This window comes from Chiloscyllium plagiosum, chromosome 23 (genome assembly GCF_004010195.1).
Source record: "Chiloscyllium plagiosum isolate BGI_BamShark_2017 chromosome 23, ASM401019v2, whole genome shotgun sequence".
NCBI classification, from domain to species: domain Eukaryota; kingdom Metazoa; phylum Chordata; class Chondrichthyes; order Orectolobiformes; family Hemiscylliidae; genus Chiloscyllium; species Chiloscyllium plagiosum.
The window spans coordinates 48,920,304-48,948,100 of record NC_057732.1 but is presented as its reverse complement, the minus strand read 5'-3'; the positions used below and the strand labels follow the sequence as shown (position 1 = coordinate 48,948,100).

The 27,797-nt window shown below is 38.1% G+C and overlaps 2 protein-coding genes across 2 annotated transcripts in view; one reads left to right on the top strand and one right to left on the bottom strand.

Annotated features, from left to right (window-relative positions):
* Positions 1 to 6,523, top strand: part of itih2 (inter-alpha-trypsin inhibitor heavy chain 2) — a 63,055-nt gene extending 56,532 nt beyond the window's left edge. The window contains exons 16-18 of the mRNA XM_043713225.1: positions 486 to 658; positions 3,152 to 3,263; positions 5,557 to 6,523. Coding sequence (XP_043569160.1) covers positions 486 to 658; positions 3,152 to 3,263; positions 5,557 to 5,704 — 433 coding nt within the window. The 3' untranslated portion in view covers positions 5,705 to 6,523. The remainder of the gene's footprint in view (positions 1 to 485; positions 659 to 3,151; positions 3,264 to 5,556) is intronic.
* Positions 6,524 to 7,697: 1,174 nt separating this feature from the next.
* On the bottom strand, positions 7,698 to 27,718 carry kin (Kin17 DNA and RNA binding protein). The gene is made up of 13 exons (XM_043714116.1): positions 27,559 to 27,718; positions 24,045 to 24,139; positions 22,536 to 22,579; positions 21,627 to 21,749; positions 21,074 to 21,255; positions 18,299 to 18,347; positions 16,345 to 16,402; positions 15,048 to 15,165; positions 11,583 to 11,633; positions 10,086 to 10,154; positions 8,854 to 8,953; positions 8,632 to 8,732; positions 7,698 to 7,842 (listed from the first exon to the last, which is right to left on the bottom strand). The coding sequence occupies exons 1-13, from the start codon at positions 27,670 to 27,672 to the stop codon at positions 7,780 to 7,782; spliced, it is 1,167 nt and encodes a 388-aa protein (XP_043570051.1). The 5' UTR covers positions 27,673 to 27,718; the 3' UTR covers positions 7,698 to 7,779.
* Between the last annotated feature and the right edge of the window lie 79 nt (positions 27,719 to 27,797).

The window sequence follows — 27,797 nt, the reverse complement described above, 5'->3', positions numbered from 1 at the left end:
GCCCGAAACATCGATTCTCCTGCTCCTTGGATGCTGCCTGACCTGCTGCACTTTTCCAGCAACACATTTTCAGCTCTGATCTCCAGCATCTGCAGTCCTCACTTTCTCCTAGAATATTGTCAAGGCCCATTACCTTTGCTCTATACAGTATCTTTGTCCTTGTCTTAATATCACAAGGAGCGATTTGAATTAGTTGAAGGTTAGTTTCTGTGAAACAGGAAACTTGAGGAGGAGGCTGAGGTGAACCATTCATTCAGTATTTCTGATCATAACAAGATTGCATACATTTAATAAAAAAAAAACCTCATCACATTGAACAGATTGGTTTTCAGATGCACAGATTGAAATCCTCAGCAGTGGCCTACAGCTCCCCACAATTCCTCTGTCATGGAGATGCTAGATACAACTGCACTGAAGTACTAAAGAGACTGATGCAATAAGTCTTGAGAAATTTACTCAAACTATTTGTCTATTTTCTGTTCTAGTGTTGTTGTGTCAGTGCAAAGAAATACTAATGTCACCATTACTGTGGGAGAAGATATGGTCTTCCTGATCTTATTGCATCGTGTCTGGAAAAACCATCCAACCAATGTAGATTTCCTGGGATTTTACGCTTCTCCTAAAAACAACTTCTCAACAAGTGTCCATGGATTAATAGGTAAATATTTAGTATTGGGTAAACCATTAATTCAGAATTGATACATCAAGAGTTTCATAATGTTGCATCTATCATATAGACAAATAAAAAAGAACTTAGGATTCAGAGACAATTTAGCCCATACATATTACTGTCTTTAAGATCCTATTTCAAATCTCAATAAAACTTGTTTCACTTGTTCAAGCCAAAAAGAACCACTCAATTGAAATGGATATGAATCTCATTGGTTTTAGCTCACCTCACATCCACTTCATGAGGCATCACTTCTGAAATCTGAAAAGGTAATCTCTCATCATACTTTACATCCAAAGCAGCAGCAAAATAAGTTTTCAACAAAAATGCAAATGGTTCAGTTAGTAATTCTCACTTTTAATTGTGACAATGTTATTCTTACCTATTTGGAAACTGCTTGGATTGGGTGCAATGTTTCTTTGCAACACCACCCCTCTTATGGTTGACTGGTACTCAAGTTGTAAAATCCACATTCGATCTCATCCTGTGGTTTCTTGCTTAGCAGTGCAGATTAAGATTATCCCCTTTGTCAGCTAGTTGTTGTCTGAGTATCACGTGGTGGTCATTTAGGTCTTGGTTCACCTTTTCCACCACACAGGTCCAGCTAATGTAACATTACAGTCTTTTATATCCAGAACATAATACAATCAAAACACAGTAGATGTGTTTGTCAAGTATTTCAAGAGTTTATTTTGGAAAATGCAAACATAGAACTTAGAACATTACAGCACAGTACAGGCCCTTCGTCCCTCGATGTTGCGCTGCCCTGTGAAATCAATCTGAAGCCCATCTAACCTACATTATTCTATTCTCATCCATATGCCAATCTAATGACCATTTAAATGCCCATAAAGTTGGCGAGCCTACAACTGTTGCAGGCAGTGCATTCCACACCCCTACTACTCTGAGTAAAGAAACTACCTCTGACATCTGTCCTATATCTATCACCCCTCAATTTAAAGCTATGCCCCCTCATGCTATCCATCACCATCCAAAAAAAAGGCTCTCACTGTCCACCCAATCTAACCCTCTATCTTAGATGTTTCAATTAAGTCACGTCTTAACCTTCTAATGAAAACAGCCTCAAGTCCCTCAACCTTTCCTCACAAGACCTTCCTTCGATACGAGATGACATCCTAGTAAATCTCCTCTGAACCCTTTCCAAAGCTTCCACATCCTTCCTATAATGCAGTGACCAGAACTGCATGCAATACTCCAAGTGTAGCTGCACCACAGTTTTGTACAGTTGCAGCATGATCTCATAGTTCTGAAACTTTATCCTTCTACTAATAAGGCATACAGTATGTTAACTTTTAACAGCCCTATCAACCTGAGTGGCAACTTTGAGGGATCTATGTAAATAGACAGAGATCTCTCTGTTCATCCACATGACCAAGAACCTTACCATTAGCCCAGTACTCTGCAGTCTTGTTAGTCCTTCCAAAGTGAATCACTTCACACTTTTTCACATTAAACTCCATTTGCCATCTCTCAGCCCAGCTCTACAGCTTATCTATGTCTCTCTGTAACCTACAACATCCTTCGTCACTATCCATAACTCACTAATCTTAGAGTCATCTACAAATTTATTAACCCATTCTTCTGTGCCCTCATCCAGGTCATTTATAAAAATGAGAAACAACAATTAACTCAAAATAGATCCTTGAGGTACACCACTAGTAACTGAACTCCAGGTTGAACATTTCCCATCAACCACCATCCTGTGTCTTCTTTCAGCTAACCAATTTCTGATCCAAACCACTAAATTACCGTTAATCTCATGCTTCTGTATTTTATGCAATAGTGTACCATCGGGAACCTTATCAAATGCCTAACTGAAATCCATATATACCACATCAACGGCTTTACCCTCAATCACCTTCTCAAAGAACTCAATAAGGTTTGTGAGGCACAACCTACCCTTCACGAAACCGTGTTGACTATCCCTTATCAACTTATTCCTGTCAAAATGATTATAAATCCTATCTCTTGTAACCTTTTCCAACACTTTACCCATAACTGAAGGAAGGCTCACTGGTCTATAATTACCAGGGTTGTCGCTATTCCCCTTCTTGAACAAGGGAACATTTACTATCCTCCAGTCTTCCTGCACTATTCCTATAGACAATGACAACAAAGATCAAAGCCAAAGGCTCGGCAATCTCTTCCCTAGCTTCACAGAGAATCCTAGGATAAATCCCATCTGGCCCAGAAGACTTATCTATTTTCATACTTTCCAGAATTTCTAACACCTCTTCCTTGTGAACTTCAATCCCATCTAGACTAGTATAAACATTTCTGTAAAATTCTATTTTACAATTTCTTGATTTGTTTTCAAATGTATGACCTATGATACAATGGAAAATTGCAATGTTATGTTGGCCGGTCTAAACTATCTATTCAGCATCCAAGGTACACCAAACATGAAACGTTTTGGCTTCTAACATATAATGAAATGTAAAGAAATCAAATTCATTGCAGGTCAGTTCATCCATGAACCTGAAGTGAACGTGTATGATATCCACCAGGGCTCAGATCCTGATAAACCACAAGCAACCATGGAAGTGAAAGGACACAGAATTACGGTAACCAGGTATGTGAAAAACAAAGGGTCTGACTAGTTATATTGGGTCCACTGAGCAATAAAACCTAAATTAAGGAAACATTTCCTTTTTTCAGCTTTACTCATGCTTCTAATCATGTTCTATTTTGTAACCAAGCCTTTGTACATGGTGTGATATAACCAACCATTGGGAGATTTACAAAAATAATTTGTTGGAGGCAACAGGAGATTGTTGAACCTGTCTGTGGTACTTAGATGAAGAATAATGTAGCACTTAGCACACAGATTCAGTGTACGTACTGTTGTGTTTACATTATTTTAATATCATAAACATATGAAGGAGGTGGTAGGGCAGTGACAATGCCATTGGATCAGTAATCCAGAGACCCAGACTAATACTCTGCGAACATAGGTTCAAATGTCACCATATTAGCCTGTGGGATTTAAGTTCAAATAACATACCTGAAATTGAAGTTAGTTTCAATAATGGTGACCATGAATAAATATCATAAAAAACCCAGATGGTTCACTAATGCCTTTGTTGGAAAGAAATCTGCTATTCAGGCCTACACAGAAATATGGCTGAACCGGCCTATCAACCCACTCAGTTCAAGAGGATTAAGAGTGGGTAACAAATTTTGACTGTGCCAATTCATCTCATGAAAAGGAAGGGAGCAAAAAAAAGGGTAATTTTACTAATAAATTGGATGGCTACAGTACCACTAGAACAAAATGTAAATTTATTAAGTGTTAATAAGTCAGTAAAATGTTGATTTCAGTTATTTGCTGAAAAATGTGTTGCTGGAAAAGCGCAGCAGGTCAGGCAGCATCAAAGGAGCAGGAGAATCGACGTTTCGGGCATAAGCCCTTTTTGATTCTCCTGCTCCTTTGATGCTGCCTGACCTGCTGCGCTTTTCCAGCAACACATTTTTCAGCTCTGATCTCCAGCATCTGCAGTCCTCACTTTCTCCTAGTAGATTTCAGTTATTTGCAAAGCACACCTTACTAGTTAAATTCCATTACGTGCACTAACTTATACTGTTACAACAAAGATAGATGAGTTTTTTAATACATGGACTTACTTTGGCAACTACAGTGACAGATGGGAATTGAAGTAATACTCCCACCAAGTGCCATTCTGCTGTATTTTAAACAGGATTAATTTTCTGCAGCTGATTAAGCTCCACTTGCTAGAAACTATACATTCACCTGAAACTGCCAGTGGGGATTAGTGAAATGTCAAACCAGCTGAATTCAGCAAGTTTTAAATTGGATTTGTTAGGTTCACCTGTGTTCAAAAATTATTTCTTTGCGCTTCACAAATAGTCACTTCTAAGCAATTACTTAAATTCACACCTTTCTTTCAATAGCCCTAATGTAGACATGGAAAAGGCAAATCCCTTTGATACATATTACACAGTACAGTAGGTTCTCAGGATTACTCAAACTTCTTGTCATTTATCCATGAACTGACAGACAATATATAATTGATTACTTAGTTGTGTTCATCATCACCAATTTCTATCACAATTCCTTGCATAGCTCTCTTTAGTTTCAATAGCTGCAATTCTATTTATACAGTACCAGCAACTTTACTCCTTTTAGCATGTCAAGCTTAATAGCATGCCAAGTTTTGGCTCAGTTGAATGAGAAGGCTTTGGGTCCAAGTCCCAGATGAGTTCTTCAGCACAAAATGCCAAAGTCAGGCAATATGACTACAGTACCAGTGCATGGAGTGTGTGGTATTGTACGGGTTCTGTCTTTCAGTTGAGGGGTTACATAAAAGGTCCTCACCTCATGATCTGTACTCAAGTGGACATAAAAGATGCTACTATTTCAAAAAGTTAACTCTGGTGTGCTAATCAGCATTCCTCAGTCAACATGACAAAAAGATTATCGGGTCACTGTCATTATGCTATTTGTGCTACATGCTGTCTGCCATATTTCCCACAACAGTGACCATTTTTCAAAGTATAAATTGGCTGCAAAGTAGTTTGGAATCTCCTAAGGTACTGAAAGGTGCAAGTTTTTCTGAAACATCCTGTATCCCTCTTATCTCTATCTTTTGGGTGCTGAGATGCCAGTCCATATTTTTATTTTCTGTTCCTTCCAACATGTCATTCCTTCTGTTCAATGTTGTTGAAAGACAGCAATCATATTTAAAATCTTAAGATCTGCTTTGCAAGCAGGTGAGTGAACTATATTGGTGATACTAGGTATGATTATGAAATTTTACAAGTGAAGTTGATTTCTGAGATGACGATGTGAAGTGGGAAGATAAGTGGCACGATTGAATGTAACCACATTTTCCATTGTCCTACAGGGGTTTACAGAAAGACTATAGAACGGGTACAGTAAACGGAACAGATGTCCAATGCTGGTTCATCCACAATAGCGGAAAAGGCTTTATCGATGGACATTTCAAAGATTATCTTGTTCCACACCTTTACAGCTTCCTGAATCATCCATGAGCTTTCTGAAACTGTAAAGGCTAGAAAGATAAAAGGTAGAGAGTATCTGCAGCATAGAAAAAAATAATTAAAAACCAGTCATAAAAATTACTTTTAAAGCAAACTTTTCATTCAATATCATCACAAGAATGTTGCTTTGACCGAAGTGTTTTCTACAGTAATCTTTCACTGTAGTATTGTTCTATAACCCTTTCACATACTTTTGATCTCTTACTAAGGTGTTCAAACATTCACTTACAATGCAGATTAGATGGCATCTAGATAACAATTACAGAAGGTCTGCTGTACTTGTCCTCCAGACTTTTTTTATTTGCTGAATGTTGCTCAGTAATGTGAATAGGAACCATTGTGCATTGTTATGGTTTAATATCATTTCCAGTTAACCAAATTTCAAAATTATAAACAGAAAATATATAAAGGCTGCTTTTGACTGCAATAGACGGAGTAAGAGTTTCAAAATAAATACAACTGCTCAGCTGTGACTTCCCCCTTTAAGGAGTTCCAGCTATGCTTTTTTTTAAAAAAAAGTGCTTTGAACAAGGTATTCCATGCACGTTATCAACAATACCAGCTATAAAAGCTGCAAGAGTTTATTTAGCAAACTCTGGTTGGCTTATTCATCACTGCAGGTTAGATAAATGGTCAAGAATTGAGTCACAGGATACAGGTTACATCCAGCTTACCTGAGAAAGCAAACATGATAATCTCTGGTTGTTCTGCTTTTCTGGTTTGATTACTGTATTTAAAATGATGCTAGGAAATTTACTAACAGTGGACGCAAAATTGTAGTGCAGAATAAATATAATGTTTTGCAAATTACATCAATACCATGATTTATTTTTAAATGCATGACTAAGAATGCCAACATTTTAAACACAGAGGTACTAAATAAATGGTTAATGCAAACATGAGTTTCTCATTACTCATAAGGTTACAATGTGACATACTACATACTTGCATTCTTTTTCAGGAGACCTCTCATGAGCATATAACTTATTCTGATTATAAATTGGAAAAGTAGATTTATTATGTACTACAATGAACTGAATCTGCTGGAATCATTGCAGTACTATGCTTGTATATCTGCCTTATCAAACCAAGCAGGGCTTTGGAACATGCGAAGATGATCAAACTGCTCCTTTGATATAAGTGACTAAATGAAAAGTTAAAAATAACCAAATCACAATTCATTCCCTGAGGAATAAAAGCTAAACATTGGCAATGCTGGAAATTTGAAATAAAAACAGAAATATATAATCAAACTCAATGTTAATTTGGTTTCTCTCTTCATAGATGCTGCAAGAAGTGCTGTCTTTCTCCAGAATTGTTTTGTTTTTATTTAATTCTAAGGAACAATGTCCTATCCATTTTATTTTTGACATCCCAAAACAAAAAGTAGATGCAAGGTCCACAACTTGCGATTTGGTCAATGATTGTATGTGTGAGCCTGAAACAAAAAGGACCTATGGATAAATACTTATCTGGTAATTATTTCTTAACATACAATGAAAACACTATTTCTACTTGAGAGCTGGATGTTGCTGCTGGGAACAATTGCTTACTTGGAGGCTAAAGTTAACAAAAACCAACAAATACTAAATGAAACTAAAAGTATAATGATACTACATTATAATTTATAACAAAATAATCATGCTTGATATCAGAATATACAATCAAGAAAATTAAACATAATACATTTCTAGGTTTGATGTTATAACTACAAAATAACTACAAATATTTAAGAAATTAAAATAAAGCTTTATTTGTTTTTTGTTCAAATATATTCTTTAACAATGACTATCACACTCAAACCTTCAAACTGCAACACAAAGCTTTTAAACAGGCTTACGTCAGTAATTATATTAAACAAGAGTTATTACACATACATCGTTCCATTGCAAGAATGAAAGATTAAACCAAAAAAAGTACGAATTACATTCTTGCAGGAGCTGGGTAGAAGCATTCAAAATGTTAGAAATGAAAAACCCTGACATAGTAGAGTTTGCAATTTAAAAAAAAAATTCAGTGGACACCAACATGATGCTTTGAACTATTAAGTCGACAGTTAACACTGCTTATGCCAACTTTGAAATATCTTCATACTGCACACCTTCAACCTTCCGCCCTTGCAGAGGTCCCTATAAAGAAACAATGATTAATCACCAAACATAGAAGTAATGTCCCCAGTACATCAGAAAATTCAAATCTAATTGAGTAAAACCCATCTAACTCAACAAACAGACAGAGGTTCCACTTCTCATCCCAAGACTTTATGCCTAGTCAGAATCCCCACAGTGAAGGAAGAGACCACTTGGCCCATCAAGTCTGCACTGACCCTCTAATGAGTATCCCACCCTATCCCTGTAATGATGACTAACCCACCTAGTCTCCATAGCTCTAAACACTACGGGGCTATTTACCATGACCAATCCACCTCACCTGCACACCTCTGCAATATGGGAGGAAACCTAAGAACCTAGTGGAAGCCCATGCAGACACAGGAGAATGCGCAAACTCCATACAATCGCCCGAGGCTGGAACTGAACCTGGGTCTCCAGTGCAGTGAGGCAGCAGTGCTAACCACTGAGCCAGTGTGCTGCCCACATTCAACACAATCAGAAAAAAAATCCACGTGTTATGGAGAATCATTGAAACATTTTAAAACTATTTAAAATAAAGCATGATATTAACTGCAAAATTAAAAGGGAGCAACTTGGTGACCTTGGATTCCAAAATCAGTGCAACTTTTAAAATTAGTTTCACTGCTCCTACACCAGTTATTATCCTAGCATAGGCATGAATCAAGGTCTTCGCACATTAGTAGTTAAGTAGTTAGGTAAACAAGTTAGTAGATACACTTAATTTATTTAAGGGATAAGTGACAGTAAAGTAAAGGCCTTTCCCAAGGCAGGAAAATATGTACTTACAGATTCTATGATTATTGTAGCACTGAAGTTTTTCTCATTTATAGAATCCAAAACAGCTTCATTTCCTCGGTAACCACCATTCACCACCAACAGCTTCTTACCTAAAATAGGAAGGATTTGATAATTATGTTTCAACCAACACAAATAATAACCAGATTTCTACAACTACTAACAAACCTTCAGTACAAATACATCAGTTAATAAGGAAAAGGTGGAAATTACCAGGAGCTGGAATGACAGTCTCCAAATGAGTCTGGTCAACTTTCAGTTTGTCTCCAGAATCAATCATTTTAATAATGGCAGTGTACTTTTCTTGCACATCCTGTAATGAGAGTTGAATTGTACTCTATTAGTGCAATTTTTTTCAGGTAGCTGAATATAAGGAAGATTTGCATTTATCTAGCATCTCCCACAAATAGCAGAAAACTAAATGATCGGAACAATGGCTTTCAATGTTAGTTGAAATATAAACATTGGCAAGGACACCAGGAGGACTTCCTGCTCATCTCCAAATACCACCAGGTTATCTTTTGCATTCAATCCTGAAGAAGCAGACCAGGCTCCTATTTAATGGCCCATCTGATAAACAGCAGCAGTGAAAGCACAGCACAGCACTCCCTCAGCATTTCACTTTAGTGATGGTGTAAGAACAACCACAAGCACACCCAAATTCTTGAAAACAGCAAGAAATCATTTCAAGCCTTATTTAGTCAAGTATCATAGTAGTACATTTTTCGTGTGTGTGTGCTGTTGCTCAGACAAGGTAATATGCAATTCAGTTCTTCCAATGATTGTTCAGCTGTTAACTGACTGATCTAGCAGGATAGCTTTTACCTGGAAATTCAATTTCCTGTAAGATTTATTGCTGCAGCTCAAAAACTTAGCTTCACATTAGATGGTCAACAGGGTCATTTATTTCTCAAACAAGTAAAAAAAAGTCTTATCCACAACAATAACAACTTAATTAGGTGACCCAAATAGATTAAAGACCTTTACAGCTGTCAGCAATGCACCTGGGTGGCTGAATTATTTGCCAGTTTTCATTATTCATCTGATAGATTGCTAGCAGCAAATAACTGGGGTTCTACAGCACACGTACCACAGTTTACAGATTAACTGCTGCCTCACAGCGCCAGAGACCCGGGTTCAATTCCCGCCTCAGGCGACTGACTGCGTGGAGTTTGCACGTTCTCCCCGTGTCTGCGTGGGTTTACTCCGGGTGCTCCGGTTTCCTCCCACAGTCCAAAGATGTGCAGGTCAGGTGAATTGGCCATGCTAAATTGCCCATAGTGTTAGGTAAGGGGTAAATGTAGGGGTATGGGTGGGTTGCGCTTCGGCGGGTCGGTGTGGACTTGTTGGGCCAAAGGGCCTGTTTCCACACTGTAATGTAATGTAATGTAATGTAATCTAATCTAAACTGTATTTAGGTGTTCCCAAAATATACACTTTCTTACCTTGATCACTGCTTTCTTCTTGTAATATTTTTCACCAAGTTTCTTGGTTATCAATTTAACAACTATTCCCTAATCAAATGGAAAAAAAAGTTAATTATTAAAGAGTTCCTGCAACATGTTCATTTTACCACATGCGCAGACCTTGGACAAAGAGCTTGGGGTATTATTTTTCTAGGATAGGCTTCTGCCATATTTAGGCAAGCAGTACAATATAGAGCTACCTCAATATCTTCATAGAAACAAAACTCTCCAGATACTGAAAATCTGAAAAAAAAACAGAAAATGCTGGCAACATACAGCAAGTCAGATCTGAGGAAACAGCAATTCTGATAAAATATTACTGATCGAACTGTTACTGTTTATCTTGCCTAGATCTGAATTTATCCAGCATCTTTGATTTATACTTCCTCTCAGTGTTTATAACAAATCAAAAGATTACAGAAGTTTAATCGAGAAAAACTTTCTTGAACATTTGCGTTTGAAATGGATAACTAAAAATGGATAACTATTTCTGTCCCTGTTGCATTCAGTTATGTGTATTGGAACAATTCACTCATCTGGACACAGCCTTTGTTTCTGTACTGTAACCATTACCATTGTGTTGCATCATGAAATGTTTTATTACTTAATCTCACCTGTCCTCTTCCTCATCGCAGACTAGGCCCTTAGTTGGCTTTAAAACTCAATTTCTCTTACTTTAGTTGTGATAAAAAAAGATCACTGAGGTTAACTCTGTCTCTCTTCACTGATACTCAGCAGGTCAGAGAGTATTTCCAGCACTTTGTTTTTAGTTAACATTCAATAACATTTGCATAGAAATCCACAATTCCATACAACAAGCTGCTTAAGGGCCATTCTCAGCATTACAGCTGAGAGTTATGAGCCACACTCGCTTCATTGTGAATTTTAACAGAATGAACAGATTTCACTCTCCAGTTAGTAACTAAAGGTAAAGCACTACACATCAATAGAGAGGAAAATAAAGTCTCTAGAACTAACAATTCTATCAAAAAAAAAGTCTCTAGAGCTAACAATTCTATCAAAAAAACTTGAACTGGCTACTTTCCATTGCAGCTTTGGGCCAGGCTTCTTAATTATCAAATAAAGATAATCGAATCCCAGTTTGGGGAAGATTCCACAGGCAAGTAGTCCAGGAATGGAGGCCCAGATATACTTACTTAAATTTTACTAACAAAAATTGACAACAGTGTTTTATCGTAACTTGATAAGTTGGAATCCATTTTAACTGAATGACACTGTTATATTTTCACAAGTGTTTGGAGGATAGCATTTAGCAAGTTTATCTTTCCGTGCAAATTACTTGTCTTGGACAAAAGAGAAGTGGGCTGCAGCCAAGTTCTTCTATAAGCAACTATGTCTATAATATCACACAAGAATGACAAAAACAAAATTGTTCAGAGACACCGAGGATGTTAGACAAATCAGTAACTGTACAGAGTATTACATGTAAGCACAAGAATTACTTTCTGAACTTACAGTGTGAAGCCAGTAGTCTTTTCTAAGGCTTCTCTTTTTCTGTTCTTCGAACTAAACAAACAAGAAGATATTCAAAATAATTACTCTACTTTCAAAATCATAATCCAAAATTAAAAATTCACTCTACTTCTTAAACCCATCTGCTAAATGAAAAATACAGCAAGTTGGGGAGGCATAAGTGTAGATTAATTTTTAACAAGTGAAAGTGGCTCACATGAAATGGACCATCATATTCATTTGCAGCTTCCTGTGCAGTCCTTATGCAGAAAGCTCAGAAAGCTACCATTAGTTCTGAGGAAGGGACACTGGACCTGAATGTATAACTTTGATTTTTCTTCACAGATGTTGCCAGAACTGCTGAACTTTTCCCAGCAACTTCTGCTTTTGTTTCTGATTTACAACATCTGCAGTTCTTTCGGTTTTTATTTAAGCTCACGAAGGTTGTTAGACTGAGAGAACAGAACTGGAAAATTTACAGTGTTGCTGAAAACAACGGGGATATGGTCACTGCAAGGTAAGTAGCTGTAGAAGACAAACATTCTGACTAGCTTTAGAAAGGTTTAAAAAGATATTCCATGTTGTTAGCAGCCTTTGACAAAAGCAGCAAAACAAAGTCATAAATGAAGTGAAAGGAAACAAATCGTTGAGGTATTATACAATACCTGGGGGCAACTGGAGCTCTGAGGAAGGGTCACTCAACCCGAAACATCAATTCTGATTTCTCGCCACAGATGCTGCCAGACCTGCTGAGCTTTTCAAGGAATTTCTGTTTTTGTCTTTGATTTACAGCATTTGTCTTTTGGTTTTTACCTTAAACTTGAATTTCAAGTATTCATGGAATCATATGGAACACAAGAGGCCCATTGGCCCAACAGGTCTACGTTGACAAAACTACTCTAAATCTGCATGCATTCCATAGCCTTGAATTTTAATGACATTTCAAGTGCTCATCCATACATTTCTTACAAAGTTTAAGGTTTTCTGCCTCAACTACCTCTTAGGCAGGACAGTTTAGAACCACCAGCACCATCTCCACCCCGATCCCCACCCCACCTTTGGGTGAAAAAAGGGTTTCTTCAAATCCCCTCTAAATCCCTACCTTTCATATTAAAATGTTTCCGTCTTGTTACAAACGCTTCAACTAAGGGGAACAGTTGCTTTCTGTCCGCCATGTCCAAGCACTTAAAAATCTTATACATCTCAATCAGGTCGTCTCTTAGCCTTCTCTGCTCAAATGCCCAATATTCCCTGGTTTCTCCTCCTCAACATCATAGTATTGGAAGTGCTGTCACCAAGTCACCTTTTTGAGGAACTGTGCCAAAATCTGTAGTGCTAGAAGCCCTATTGCAGAACCTTTACAAAACATTAATCAATGAGCTTTCCTCTGACCCATTAATTTCTTCCACATTCAACTGATACCTACTCACCTAGGTCCAGCCTGCAAACAACAGTGAATGACTTTGTTTTAAGACTGCAATGACGTTCCCGCCTCTTTACTGCTAGCTAATCAAGTGGAGCGGATCTCTGTCATTACGCCACCAATAAAACAGCACCTTTGACAAACCATTTCAAACCCAAGCTGCTTTACAAATGTTGCCAAACAAACATTTGACACTAATAAGAAAATGTATAACTTAAGTTGAATTCAAGTCTTGTATTGTGTGTTAAGAAGGAAAGTCAACTTTAACAGTTTCATTCAGAAGCTTGGTGCGAGGGAGTCGACAGGGTAGTTTTGTTTACATGCATTTTATTGAGCCATTAAGCCCCTGAGGTGAACAGTTCAGTGCATTCAAAAAAGGTAAAGGGAAGAAAATTGTGGTTTCGTTTTTAGCATTGTGGGTCCAACAACAGAGCGAGAACAATCCAGAAATTCAGTCAGGCTCTCTGCAAGTATTAGGTAGTGGAGGCCGAAGTGTTCCGTCAGTATGGACTGTTTGAACTGAAAGGCCTGTATCTGTGTTGTATGACTATGACTCTCAGAAACCTGGCAGGAAAACTGCTGGAAGCTGTTTTAGAACCTCATGTTTGTTCTAAAGTTAAAGTTTAGAATGCAGTTTGTTTAAGGTGTCTACAGGAGAGGTGCAAGCTGAGGAAGAAAAGCATCCTGTGAATGCACAAAACTTTACCAGAAGGAAACTGATTACAGCCATGTCAGCCTGAACGAGAAGCCTTAGCATGGAGATAATGCTAACTCTTCACTGAGTATTAGGGTATTGCTGGTGTAATGGACCAAGCCGGACCCCCTCAAAACACTTTAAGACAGTTGCCCAGACTCTAACTTTTTCTTATTTTAAAGACAGATGTAGAGTAGATATTCCAGGAGTGATGTAGTTGGTCAAACCATTAGGCTTTAAACAAAACAACTTATTTACACACTTCGGTTGACACATGAACAGAAGAAAACAAATTTTAGAATAACTTAATTATTTGAAAACCCAACCAAATTGAAATTGTAACTTAACGAAGGAGCTGTTCCAATACCCGCATCATGTCAAACACACACCCCTTGGCAAATAGCAAATTCAAACTCAGGATCTTACAGACAGGAGAGATTGCAGAGAGAAAAGTCGGGCAGGAAACGTGTTAAAGCATGGAATCTTTTTTCACAGTAGCAGCTTCCCTGCTACCAGCAATTTCTGACTGCCTATGAAATCAGACCAAACTAGAAAAAAATCTGAACTGAGAACACTAGCCACTCCCCTGCCATTGTTTAAAGTAGCCATTTCCAGACATATCGGTACCTTCACCTTTACAACCCCTATTGGAAAAAACTAAGGACAAAAAAACCTTGTTAAAAGGGCACATCGTCACACTGGGATAAAAGCAATCATTTGAATTTGAATTTGAATTTTTATCCTGATGTTTGTAATAAAATCTTTGCAATATTATTTTTATTTATAATGTAACATCAGTCAAGTGTTCTCTTGTTTAATAAACACTTCATTCTTTGTGTACCAATACACTGGTAGCCTTGTAAATGTGTTCAGTAACTGGACTTATACTAATGGACAACTGTGGTTCAAGGGCAACATATCAAAACCAAGTAAAGATGGACTATAAATTCTGAGTTCCAGCAACTCCCACATTCCATTAATTTAAAAAATATGACCTCCACTGTTAAAAACAAAGGAAGTGAGAATCTAACACATTAGGTTTCACTCTGGAATTTGTCTTATCCATTATGAACATAAGTTGGGATCATACATCACCAAGTCACAGAGATACTAAAGCTTGGTCAAAGTGGTAAGTTTTCATAAGTTCCGCAAATGACAAAGATGTGGAAAAGTTTCAGAAGGAAAGCGCAGCATATAGGATCCAGGAAATTTGAGACATGGCCAGCAATGATAAAGCATTTAAATTTAGGAATAATGGGCTACAACAGAGCCAGACATCTTTACTCTTAATTAAACAAACATTGAAAACCACAGGATCAACTACTGGCTAGTCATCCCTGCAGTAATATACCTCCATAATCTCATCTAGTGCAGATTTCTTCTTCTTGTCCTTTGTATCTGAAGACGTATGGCCCAGTTCCTTTCGTTTTACTGAAGCTATTGTTTGCAATGGACTTGGTCCCAGCGTACTGAAAAACATACAAGATATGGTTTACAAATTCTTTTGTAGTTAATTGGCTGAATTCAGCATCCCTGACCTCTTTTCTCAAAGCTAAGCAAACTTTTTTATGCTGCAGAACACATTGCATTCAGACAGAATAAAGTTAGTGGATTCTTCTTTAGAATCAGAGCAAATATTTGTCATTTCTGTATGCATTCAGTTGAACATGAAGAACATGCAATAATTGAAAAAAGGTTCATAGGGTGGTGAATTTTTAAATTCTCTACACCAGAAGGCTGTGGAAACGCAGTCATTAAATATGTTCAAGACAAAAGATTTACAGATTTCTAGTTACAAATGACATCACAGAATATGGGGATAGCACGTGAATACATCACTGAGGTAGATAATCCGTCTTGATCTAAAATGGTGGAGCTGGAGAGAGGGCTGAATAGCCTACTCTGAACCTTATGTTCCTATTCCACAAATTGTAGGCATTGATAGAACCCCTCTTTCTCTCGACTGTACTCACAATCTGAACAACTACTCCACATTTCCAATTCAAAAAAGTGGAACCAAATGAGTTTACATAATTATATTTAGTTTAGGCTCTTAGAGTTCATATAATGGTCAATTATTCAAAGATAAAAAGGAAGTCAAGCATTGATGAGGCAATAATCATCATTTACAAAAGACCAAATGGAAGTTGTAATGACTGGGCTGCTCTGCTACTAGAATGTCTCTTGACTAGAAGCATTAGAGCATAGTTACATCATTAATGACATGCTCACACAGTGGGTTGGGTAGAGAGGCAGAAGGCAAGGAGGAGGAATAACACACAAAAATTGAACTGAATAACTATGGATAGCTCCTGTGGCTATTGTCTGCCTTGGAAGTACTGTTCTACAGGCTGCCTAGTAGCCTGAACAAGTAAGAGTGAAAGAAAAATTGTGAAAATCAGCTGTCCTATTCAAAGAAAGATGACATTTTAGAAAGGACAAAGAATGCAATTGAATGCTTTTAAGAAATCAAAAACAAAATGACCCTGAAAAATTAATCTTAGCTACAATTTCTTTTGCAAAACGTATTTACTTTCTCAGTTACCAGCCAAATCAGAACTATATTAAGAAAAATCGAAACATTTTCTAATAGGTTTTCAAGGAATGTGTTCATAACTTGTAAGATAACAGCAAGATAGATTTCTTACCTAGGTTTAGGAGCTGCTGTAGCGGATGCACTTTGTCCTTTGTTTAAGTTAAAGGCAACTATAAACAAAAGAAATAGATCAAGCCATTTATGTTGATTGTCAATAGTTTACAAGTGTTAGAACTATATAGTTGGAATCTTTCTATGAAATCTACTCTTCTACTCAAGAGTATAACTTCAAAAGCATCTTAAAAAATGAGCAGCTTCCACAATTAATCTATCTTTCCAACTGTAGTCATGAAAACATAAATTAGAAAACAATACTAAAATTATTAGAACAGTATTGAGAACAACAACAATGCTGAAACATTTCAAACAAAATAAGTGATGTAGACATCTAAAGACAAATCCTAAAGTAAAGTAAATCAGCTCCTCTGGTTATATTTAAGGTGTAATTGTTTCTGTAATTATGTATGTACTAATGAGTTGGGTGGGAGGAAATAATATAATCACAAATTATCTGCTGATAAACTAAAATCCCAAAAACTGAAAATGCTACAATCAAGAAAGGAAATATTCAGGAATAGCTCAATCATAACCTCAGAAACTGACAATACGATGAAAGATACATACTGAAATAGTATTAGACGAAAGTTCCAGTTTGAACTTATCTTTAGCACAGAATGTTGTGGTTCTGTTTGCCGAGCTGGGAATTTATGTTGCAGACGTTTTGTCCCCTGTCTAGGTGACATCCTCAGTGCTTGGGAGCCTCCTGTGAAGCGCTTCTGTGATCTTTCCTCCGGCATTTGTAGTGGTTTGAATCTGCCACTTCTGGTTGTCAGTTCCAGCTGACCGGATGCGGCAGATTCAAACCACTACAAATGTTGGAGGAAAGATCACAGAAGCGCTTCACAGGAGGGTCCCAAGCACTGAGGATGTCACCTAGACAGGGGACGAAACGTCTGCAACAGAAATTCCCAGCTCGGCGAACAGAACCACAACAACGAGCACCCGAGCTACAAATCTTCTCACAAACATTTAGCACAGAGTGTTTGGTACCTGCTTCTTAAGTGTTTTTACCATTGCTTAACTCATGTGCATTGATAGTACATCATTGCTTCTCATTTTTAAGTGCTGTCAGTGGTCATGCAAATAAAGAACTTGCAGTGATCTAGCATCTTTAACATTGTAAAGCACCCAAAGGTATTTCATCGGAGTGCCAAACAAAATCTGACATCAAGCTATGCAAGATGCTACGACAGACAATCAAAAGTATGGTCAAGGTTTTAAGGAGAAAAATTTGTTCACAGATATATAAGAAACTGTTAATAGGTTACAAGTGGTCTAAGTACGACTTTCAAGATTCATCAAGGGACCACAGGTGAGTTAGTAGTGGGATTTTAAAAAAAAACTTTCATTTGTGTAAGAACAATTCTGAACATAAATACACATACATATATCCTATAAGTATGATAACAGGAGCAGGAAATGGCATATTTTGTGGTATAGTCGTAGTGTCCCTATCTCTAAGCAAGAAGGCCTGGGTTCAAGTCACACCTGCTCCAGAGTTGTTTCATAGCATTTCAGAACAGGTAGATAAGAAATTTACTTGAAAAAAGAACAAGGGAGGAAATAGAACAAGAGTAATAATTTGCTAAAAAAAAGATAAATTAATTCACAATGAATTCAATTAAATGAATGGTCTGAAATGTTATTCGTGCAATTAGTTAGCAAATATCAGAGAGGGTGACATTTGGAATACCATTACTGGGATTCAACACATGAACGGAGAATAGGCACCAAGGCTAATTCCCTAGTACAAACTTCAAGGATTACATAGACATTCGGTTACTAGGAGCAAAGTATTGTCAGAACATTTCCTGCTTTTTCACAAGAAATAAGATTTTTGATGGGGACTGAAAAGCGGTTAAGTGAATATGCAATAGACAGAATGCACTGCAATGTTCTGGCCAAATTAGGAGGACAAACACATTACTCATTCACTTCAGACATACCTTTTTCTTCCTCATTTTCTCTTTTCAATTCTGTAAAAACTGGAATGTCCTAAAAGATTAAATACGTAAACATATTTCTTTTAAGAACTTTCAATTATATAGCACCTTTCAGAGAATTAAATGTTTTGAGGTGCTTCACAGGAGTGTTATCAAAAACAATTTGTCACATAGAGGTTTTTAAAACAGATGACCAAAATTTTGACAAATCGTCTTAGCAGGACGTATACACTTAATGGGAAGGTCCTAGGGAGTGTTGCTGAACAAAGAGACCTTGGAGTGCAGGTTCATAGCTCCTTGAAAGTGGAGTCGCAGGTAGATAGAATAGTGAAGGCGGCATTTGGTATGCTTTCATTTATTGGTCAGAGTACTGAGTACAGGAGTTGGGAGGTCATGTTGCAGCTGTACAGGGCATTGGTTAGGCTACTGTTGGAACATTGTGTGCAATTCTGGTCTCCTTCCTATCGGAAAGATGTTGTGAAACTTGAAAGGGTTTAGAAAAGATTTACAAGGATGTTGCCCGAGTTGGAGGATTTGAGCTATAGGGAGAGGCTGAACAGGCTGAGGCTGTTTTCCCTGGAGCGTCAGAGGCTGAAGGGTGACCCTATAGAGGTTTACAAAATTATGAGGCTCATGGATAGGTAAATAGACAAAGTCTTTTCCCTGGGGTCGGGGAGTCCAGAACTAGAGGGCATAGGTTTAGGTTGAGAGGGGAAAGATATAAAAGAGATCTACGGGGCAGCTTTTCACACAGAGGGTGGTATGTGTATGGAATTAGCTGCCATACAATTGCAACAGTTAAGACGCATTTGGATGGGTATATGAATAGGAAGAGCTTGGAGGGATATGGGCCGGGTGCTGGCAGGTGAGACTAGATTGGGTTGGGATATCTGTTTGACATGGACGGGTTGGACCGAAGGGTCTGTTTCTATACTGTACATCTCTATGACTCTAGTAAATTTTCAGCAAGGTCTTAAAGGGGAAGTGTAGAGAGATTAGAGCCTAGATCTAGGTGCAAGTACAGCTCTCAATGGCAAATGGTGAAAATCGAACAAAAGGCCAGAAGTGACAGGGCACAGCTAACTGGAGGATTAGAGGAATTAAACAGATAGCGGCGATATTGCCAGGTGATTTGAAACTAAGGATGAGAATTTTCAAACTCAGGCATCAGTGGCTGAAAACCAGCTTAGATAAGTGAGCACGGTGATGATGAGCGAACAGGACTTGGTACAAATAAGGTACAAGGAGAGCAGCAGAATAATCAACTCAAGAGGCAATTGTGAACTATCGGAATGTTTTAGCTACAAAACTGCACCCATATATAACTGGAATCGCCCTGTGGCAGTTACATCGTTTCAAAGCAACATAAAGATTCCTGAACTAAAAAAAACTTATATATCTTAAACTGCAGGCACATCTTTCCCCACAAAATATATTGTTCACTTTGCTGCTACATTAAATAATTAACTGATTGATTGAATGGTTTGTTTGCTTATCTGATTGGAAAGAGGCAGTTACAAGATTAATACAGAAGAAGACCATTCAGCTCATTGGTAAATCATAAACTTCAGAGAAAAAGAGGACCAAGTGTGAAAAAAAAAAAATTGTGGCAGAGTATATTGTGAGCTATGGTTACTGTCAGTTGCTAAAAATACCAATAGCTCTTTTAGTCGTTGATTAGTTTCTCAAAATACAGATATCTCTGAAAATCCAATGCTTTTTCTACGTAGCGTGTAGTGTATTTTTTCTGATGGCATAGCAAAGTAAAATTTCCATTAAAATTATTAATCACTAATAAGACAAAGAACATAAACGGAATTAAGTGAAAATATTTCCATAGAAAGAAAGTTTCAGTCATTTTCAGAAGCTACAATTCACTTATTTTCAGGAAAAAAAAATTAGATTGTGCCAAAACAGTTGAAGGCTCTGCCACTCACACTGCAGAAAGAAAAGGTGAACAGAGAAGGCTGGACCCAATTGAAAGGCTACGTAGCTGTGTATATATAATGGGGAAAAGAGGTCTTTGTAACAGAAAGTGTGCACTATGAATTCTTTGCATTGCGAGGTGACAAGAAGGTAATGAGAATCATAGAGGTTAGAGTCATTGTGGAATAAAGTGTGGATGGTCAAATTTTAAACAAGTTGGAACTGATGGAGAGTCTAGCTCAAGAGGCTGGCAAGCAGCACATGGGGAAAGTCAGTTTTCAAGAAACAAGCCAAAAGAGATAAATGGAGAGATAAAGGTTTGAGTTGTAGATAGAGGCAGAGGTGGATCATACTGCCAAGATGAAAATAAAATTATCTCAGTGATGATAGAATAACAGCTTGTCAACTAAGGTCATGGTTAAGCAGAACTGTAAGATTACCAGCCATTATGTCCTAATGCGAAGGGAGATAGACTTTGGAAGAGCATGGAGACATGGACAGGGTTAACATGTGGAATTGAAACAGATGATCTTGGATTTGGAAATGTTAAGTTGATACTGGGCAATGATCATGCAATACAATGATAGCTATACAGCCGACATCCACACGACAGGAATAGCAGCTGCTGTCTGCATGTATTAAATAGTTTATCCAGGGTTTGCGCATAATATTTTTGAGGGTAGCAAGGGGAATAGGAGCACAAGAATGGAACTTTACAATACTTGTGAGCTGTAATTCAGGGATGGAAGAAACCATGACAAACAAATCAGCTGGAAAGTTTGGAACAGGTGATACGGAGGCGCACCACAAACTGATATAGAATAAATTCCTCAGTACAAATCAATGTTTTACCTCCTCTTTTCCTTCTTTTCCTCTCCTAACTAGTTCTTCAATAAACTTGGAATTTCTTTCCTCATCATCCAGCTCCTGCTTCTTTTTTTTCTCTAGCTCCTGTTGTCTACAAATAGTTTCTGGATCACGATCAATGTATTGAATGTACCAGCCCTTTGGAGTTTCATCCACTTTGCAGTAACCTGAAATTGGAACGCAAAACACTTGCAATGCAAAAATGCTATTGAGATTAATTTGTGTATACTCACATTTGATAATTACAGTTGACTGAACAGTAATTTAAAAGACATGGATCTCAAATTGCCCATTTAATCATCGTCTTGGTGCAAAACTGATAGGAACTACTTCATTACAGCTCAATAGTGTCAAACTAGGATTCTTCAAATAAATTTCAGCTGGAGTAATGCAGTGTTCAGTGATGCCTGAATTTGATTAAACTTGATCCTTACACCACAAATTGTAAAACAATGCAGGAAACCTTTTTTTAAAAAATGGAGATATAAGGGAGGGGTAAGATTAGCTCAAGAATGAAAATCTAACAGATCTTTCTCACCTTCTCTGCCTAGCCACTTGGTGAAATCAGTCAGTGTCTCCCACATTGTTGCATTCATATGAACATGCTCCCTGTGACTGATGTATTCATTGTAGATAACATTGTTGTGAACACGTTTAGTTCCTAGAAAAAGAAAGTCCAATTATCTTACTACTAGAAGAAATGAATATTGTTGTAACAACAACATTTATGCTAATATTGGATCAGTACCAGGATCAAAAATTAAAGCAAAACTCCAAACAAATGAGACTGGGTATACTGGCACCGACACAGGCAGCAAACTAGTTGTTCTCTACCTAGCTGTGTAATTCCCTATGTGGAGTTAACAGAGGTGGTAGCCAAAGATGAAATACTCTTTAATACAAAAGGTACTGTTGAAAACAAAAGTCAAATCCAAAAGGAAGTCACTCCATGTCATTATTCGGCATTTACTTAGTACTGTTGTTGAGCAGATAATATGTGCAGATTATCTATAAAATCTCTGAATTACATATTGGCAGATACCTTGGGCACTGAATGTAAACGTTCAAGTTACATACACAAATGATTATTTGAAACAGCAGATTACTTATTTCACATTTCCAAAGCTTGGCTTGTTTGTAAATGGAAATAAGAGAAAAGTTTTTGTCACCTTTCAGTAAGGAGCTAATATATTGCCAATTAATGTTGAATGAACAGGCATACTGAAAAAGGTCAGCATGCAGCTTGTGTGCTTCTTTTCTGGAGACAAATGATGCACCACTGGGAAACAGTACAAATATCATAACTTTTTTATTTACAACAAAAGAAGAGGCAAACCAGCAAGAAATACTGGTTAGATTTATCAGTGAAGTTCCAAAATGTGAGCTCTCTATGAACTAAATTCAATTCAAATAGACTTTTATGGCAAAAAAAAAATCGGAAACTCACCAAAGCGTCTTCTAAGAAGTTCAAGAAATTCATTGCGAAACTCCCTGGAGGAAAACAAAGAATTGTGTGCAATACTTCACCAGGAAACGGCAGCATTTACCATCCATTTACCGTGTTATCGAACTGAATTATAGCACAAGAGAGGATATTTGGTCCAATGTACTTGTGCTGGCCATCTGAAAAGGCTACCAAATTATTTTTCCCTGTTCTTGTTCTGCAATCCAGTAAATGTTCTCTTTTTAAGTAGAGATCCAATTATTTTTTGAAAGATACAATTAAATCAGTTTCCACCAGCCTTCCAGACAATTCATTCAGAAACATAAATTAGAGTAAAACAAAAATTTTCATCTTTCATCCCCCACCCCTGCATCTTTGCCCGTTAAAATAATTCCAGGCTCTCAATCTCTAAAACGAAACCAACATCTAACAATTTACATTGTCTTCAAGTAATTTGTGAATTCAACAAAGACACAATGTGTCCTATAGCTACAACACAAAGCACATTAGTTTGGTATTTTGCCTTGATTCTGACATCACTTTGAGGCAGCAGATTCGTGTTGAATGATCAGCTTAGCATCAGTGATAGCTTAAATTAAACCAGTGCAAAGGCTACATTCTTGAACTTTAAACCTGAAATTTCAGATAGCCCCATACAACAATCCCTCGAACTTGTTTCTTCTGCATGGTCCTTCGAGATCGCTATGCAACAGCAACTTCAAATATCAATGCAATGACCTGTATCAGCATGCTAATCGTTATTTAGAGAATATTAGAGAGCATGCAGCTGTACAGCCTAGAGAAAATGTTGGTCCCTTGAGTAGTCTAATTTTCTAGCATTTTAAACTTTTTAGTTAAACAGCGATGTTTAGGGTCACAGCACTCTAAAAGCAGGCACTGAGGTAATATCATTTAGTTGAATGTGAAACTATTTCCCAAGTTACCCGTTCACTTTAGGCCTTCATGCATAAGTATGTGATCAAATAAAAAACTTCATTTTGAGGCACAAACTAGAGCAGACTTGATTACTGGATGCCCTCTTTGCATGCTGCAGTATTCTATAATAAGAAGAATACTAAATATTTTTAAAAATTATTTCATTATATTTAGAGCCCAGTTTTCAAAATGACAGTTATGGTAATGGTGGGAGAAATACACAGGAATATAAAAATTAGAATCATGATAGGCCATTCAAGCCTACTCTGCTAATTGGTAAGATTTGCTCTGGTTGTAACTTCAACTCCATTTTCCCATCTCTCCCCCATCAACTCCCTCATCAATCAAATTTGTATCAAATACATCCTTCTGCAGAACTGTAATGGAGCAGGAGAAAATAAATCTGTTCAAATTGAGGAACAACCAAATTGGAAACAGCTAGAAGGGGAAAGGTTGCAAGAAATCTTATTCCAAGTCAAAGCATTATGCATCATCCAAAATTTATAACTTCCAGTACTTAACATCATGTTGGGCACATCTGGCAGTAATTCTTAAAGGGTGCCAAACTATACATACTCTGAAAAGTAGTCCATGAACTGCTGTGGGTTCTCTGATGCCAGCAGAAGCTGCCGTTGGTGAGATTCTGACATGCAGTGACATTTGAAGCCATTCTGGAATACAACACAAACAATATCAATATTCTTATTCCACAGTTTTCCAGGGAAAAAATGACCACTAAACAATACAGCCTGCTATCCAATTCTTTGCTTTCTTTCTAGTGAAATATCTCCACATCATTTATACTGTACTGATTTACAATATGAAATAAATCCTTGCATTTGCATAGATCTTTTCAGATTCCTTTTTGAAATTATTCAACCACAGAACTAACAGTCATCCACAGTTATTTACTATAAAGCCTCTTTGACGAAAGGAATGATGAGGAATTAAAACTGGACTCAATACAATTACGGTAATGCTTAAGCCATGTAGAATTTTAAGATTACACTTTTGAATAATGCTGTTACAAATTGTTTTTTCTTCTACTTGTGGGAAAGTGGGTTTTCAGTACTAGCAATCAGTTTAAGGCATCTTTCCGGTTTTGAAACTTTTATCTCCACTACTTCTACTGAGAACATATTACATATTACCAGCCTTGACAGAATGTGCTAAGGTACTTCTACCAACAAAGTCTCTACACATCATTCCAGATCGGAGTGTAATAGAGTCATAGAGTCACTCAGAAGAGAAACAGACCCTTTGGTCCAACTCATTGATGCTGACCAAGTTTCCCCAGACTAAATTAGTCCCATTTGCCCATGTTTGGCCCATATTCTTTTAAACCTTTCTTATTCATAAACCTGTCCAGATGTATTTTAAACGTTGTAACTATATCTGCATCTATCACTTCTTCTTGCAGTTCATTCCACAGCCAAACCACCCTATGTGTGATAAAGCTTCCCCTCTGAAGAAATATGTCCTCTAGTTTCAAATTCCCCTACCCTAATCTGCAATAATTATTCATAATTAGCCACAACTTTGATAAAAGATATTTTCAATTTAGACATTTGAACTGTCATTTAGAAAAAAAATACAGTGCACCAATAATAAACAACTCCTGGCTAGATGCTCCGTAATTTTAAAGACCTCTATGGAGTCTACGCCCAGAAAACACAGTCTCAGACCAAAGAGACACCAATTTATGACATAACATGAGAAATTTCTTCTGTCAGAGGGTCGTGTATCTTTGGAACTCCTTGGCACAGAGCACAGTGAGGGCAAAGTCCTTGAATCTAGTTAAGGCTGAGATAGATAGGTTCTTGACCAGTAGAGGAATCAAGGGTTACATGGAAAATGCAGGCACGTGGTTATGAGGAATGTTGGCTCAGCCACGATCCTAACAAATGGCAAAGGAGGCTCGAAGGGCTAAATGACTTACTCTTGCTCCTATCTATTATGGCGCTATGGAGATCCCCTAATCGGTCTTCTTTCTTCAAGGAAAATAAAAGATCCAATCTGTTTGTCATTCCCGATATGTATAGCCTGGTGATTCTTGGATAAATCCTCACCCTCTCCAGAGTTTCTATATCCTTTCGGGCTATTTTCCCTGGAGTATCGGAGGCTGAGGGGTTACCCTATTTTATAAAATCATGAGGGGCATGGATAGGGTAAATAGGCAAGGTCTTTTCCCCAGGGTGGGGGAGCCCAAAACTAGAGGGCATAGGTTCAGGGTAAGAGGGGCAAGATTTAAAAAGGCCCTAAAGGGCAACGTTTTCATGCAGTGGAATGAGCTGCCAGAGGAAGTGATGGAGGCAGATCCAATTACAACATTTAAAAGGCATCTGGATGGGGTATATGAATAGGAAGGGTTTAGAGGGATATGCTGGCAAATGGGTCTAGATTTATATAGGATATATGGTCAGCATGGAGAGTTGGACCGAAGGTTCTGTTCCCGTGCTGTATATGTCTATGACTCAATGACTTTCAATTTTTTGAAACAGTGCAATTCCCATGTATAAGAAACCAATCTGATGAACTCTCTGAAATGCTAACAGAAAATGCTGGATTAACTCAGCAGATCTGGCAACATCTGTGTGCATGTGAGACAGAGAAAGCAGAGTTAATGTTTCAAGCACAGAGACCCTTTACCTTACTCTGAAAACAACAAATGCTGGAGATCACAGTGGATCAGACTCATCTTGACTCAGAATGTGAGCTTCTGTCTCTTTCTCTCTCCCCATGGATGCTGTCTGACCTGCGGAAGATTCCAGCATCTGTAGTAATTTTCCCCTTGCTCTCCTCAGAGGATGACAGTGGCCTTCCCAACAAAGTTAAAAATCACACAACACCAGGTTACAGTTCAACAGGATTATTTGAAAGTGTAAGCTTTTGGAATGCTGCTCCTTTGTCAGGAAGCTAGTCGAGCAGGATACATGGGACACAGGTAAACCTGCAGGACTATAACCTGGCATTGTTTGCTTTTTAACTTTGTCCACCCCAGCCCAACACCAGTACCTCCAGATCACAGAATGTATAGTAAAAGATCAAAGTATCATACAGTTGATGAAATGTGTTAGACAAGCATGGATGGCTGTTAAGTCTTTAATCATTTAGAATGGGGATGCAAGAATCTCAGAATTTATTTCAAGTCACAAGTTAACTTCGAGGCTTTATCATGATGAGGAGGTGCCGGTGTTGGACTGGAATGGACAAAGTTAAAAATCACACCTCACCAGGTTATTGTCCAACAGGTTTGTTTGTAAGTACTAGCTTTTGGAGCACTGTTCCTTCGTCAGATAGCTACTGGGGCAGGGTCATAAGTCACAATTTATAAAATCACAATGTCATGCAACTGATACAAGAAATTGAACAAACCTAGATTGCTAGGCGAAAGTGAGTATTGCAGATGCTGGAGATCAGAATCAAAATTAGAGTGGTGCTGGAAAAGCACAGCAGGTCAGGCAGCATCCGAGGAGCAGGAAAATCGACGCTTCGGGCAAAAGCCCTTCATCAGAAAAAAACCTAGATTGCTGTTAAGTATTTCATAATGGATTGCAGGTTTTGATTGCTTAACATGCAAATCCCAGAGCTTCTTTCAAGTCACATTCTCGAGATAACATAAGGTTTATTTTTTATTTAAAAGTGACATCTCAGGTTTAACACTATACATCAATAAATAGGTGACATCTCAGCTCAGACAACGCATTAAAGGTGTGAGGTTAGAGGCTTTCTGCATGCCAACCTGGAGTCAGACTCCAGGTTGTGGTGTGATCTTTAAACTCTATCCAACAGCAGCAGCAGCAGCTCCCCCGCGTCATGGCTTCCCTGACAAAGGAGAAAATCACACAACACCAGGTTATAGTCCAACAGGTTTAACTGGGTGCTTCCAATTAAACCTGTTGGACTATAACTTGGTGTTGTGTGATTTTTAACTTTGTACACCCCAGTCCAACACAGGCGTCTCCAAATCCTCACAAAGGAGGCCTTCCTTCTTGATGCTGGAGGGGTGTGGGGGGGGAGGGGTGCAAGGACCAGCCAGACCCTGAATCCTGCACCCAGGCAGGAACCGCGCGTACTCTGGTTCGCTCACCTCGTCCCGACACTGCTTCTGACACATCTGACAGTACCATCGCAGTTTCTGCAGCCCCTTCGACTTAATGCGGTTGGCGATCGCCTTGGGAGTCAGGAACTCGGCTTTGCCCATCCTTCAGCAGCGGCGACGGCGGACTGACAGCGCACAAAGTGCTGACGTCTCCGCACCCCTCAGAAGATGATGACGTCACCGACGCCGGAGCCCTTGCGTGTTCGTCACCGTCTTCCATCCAGCTG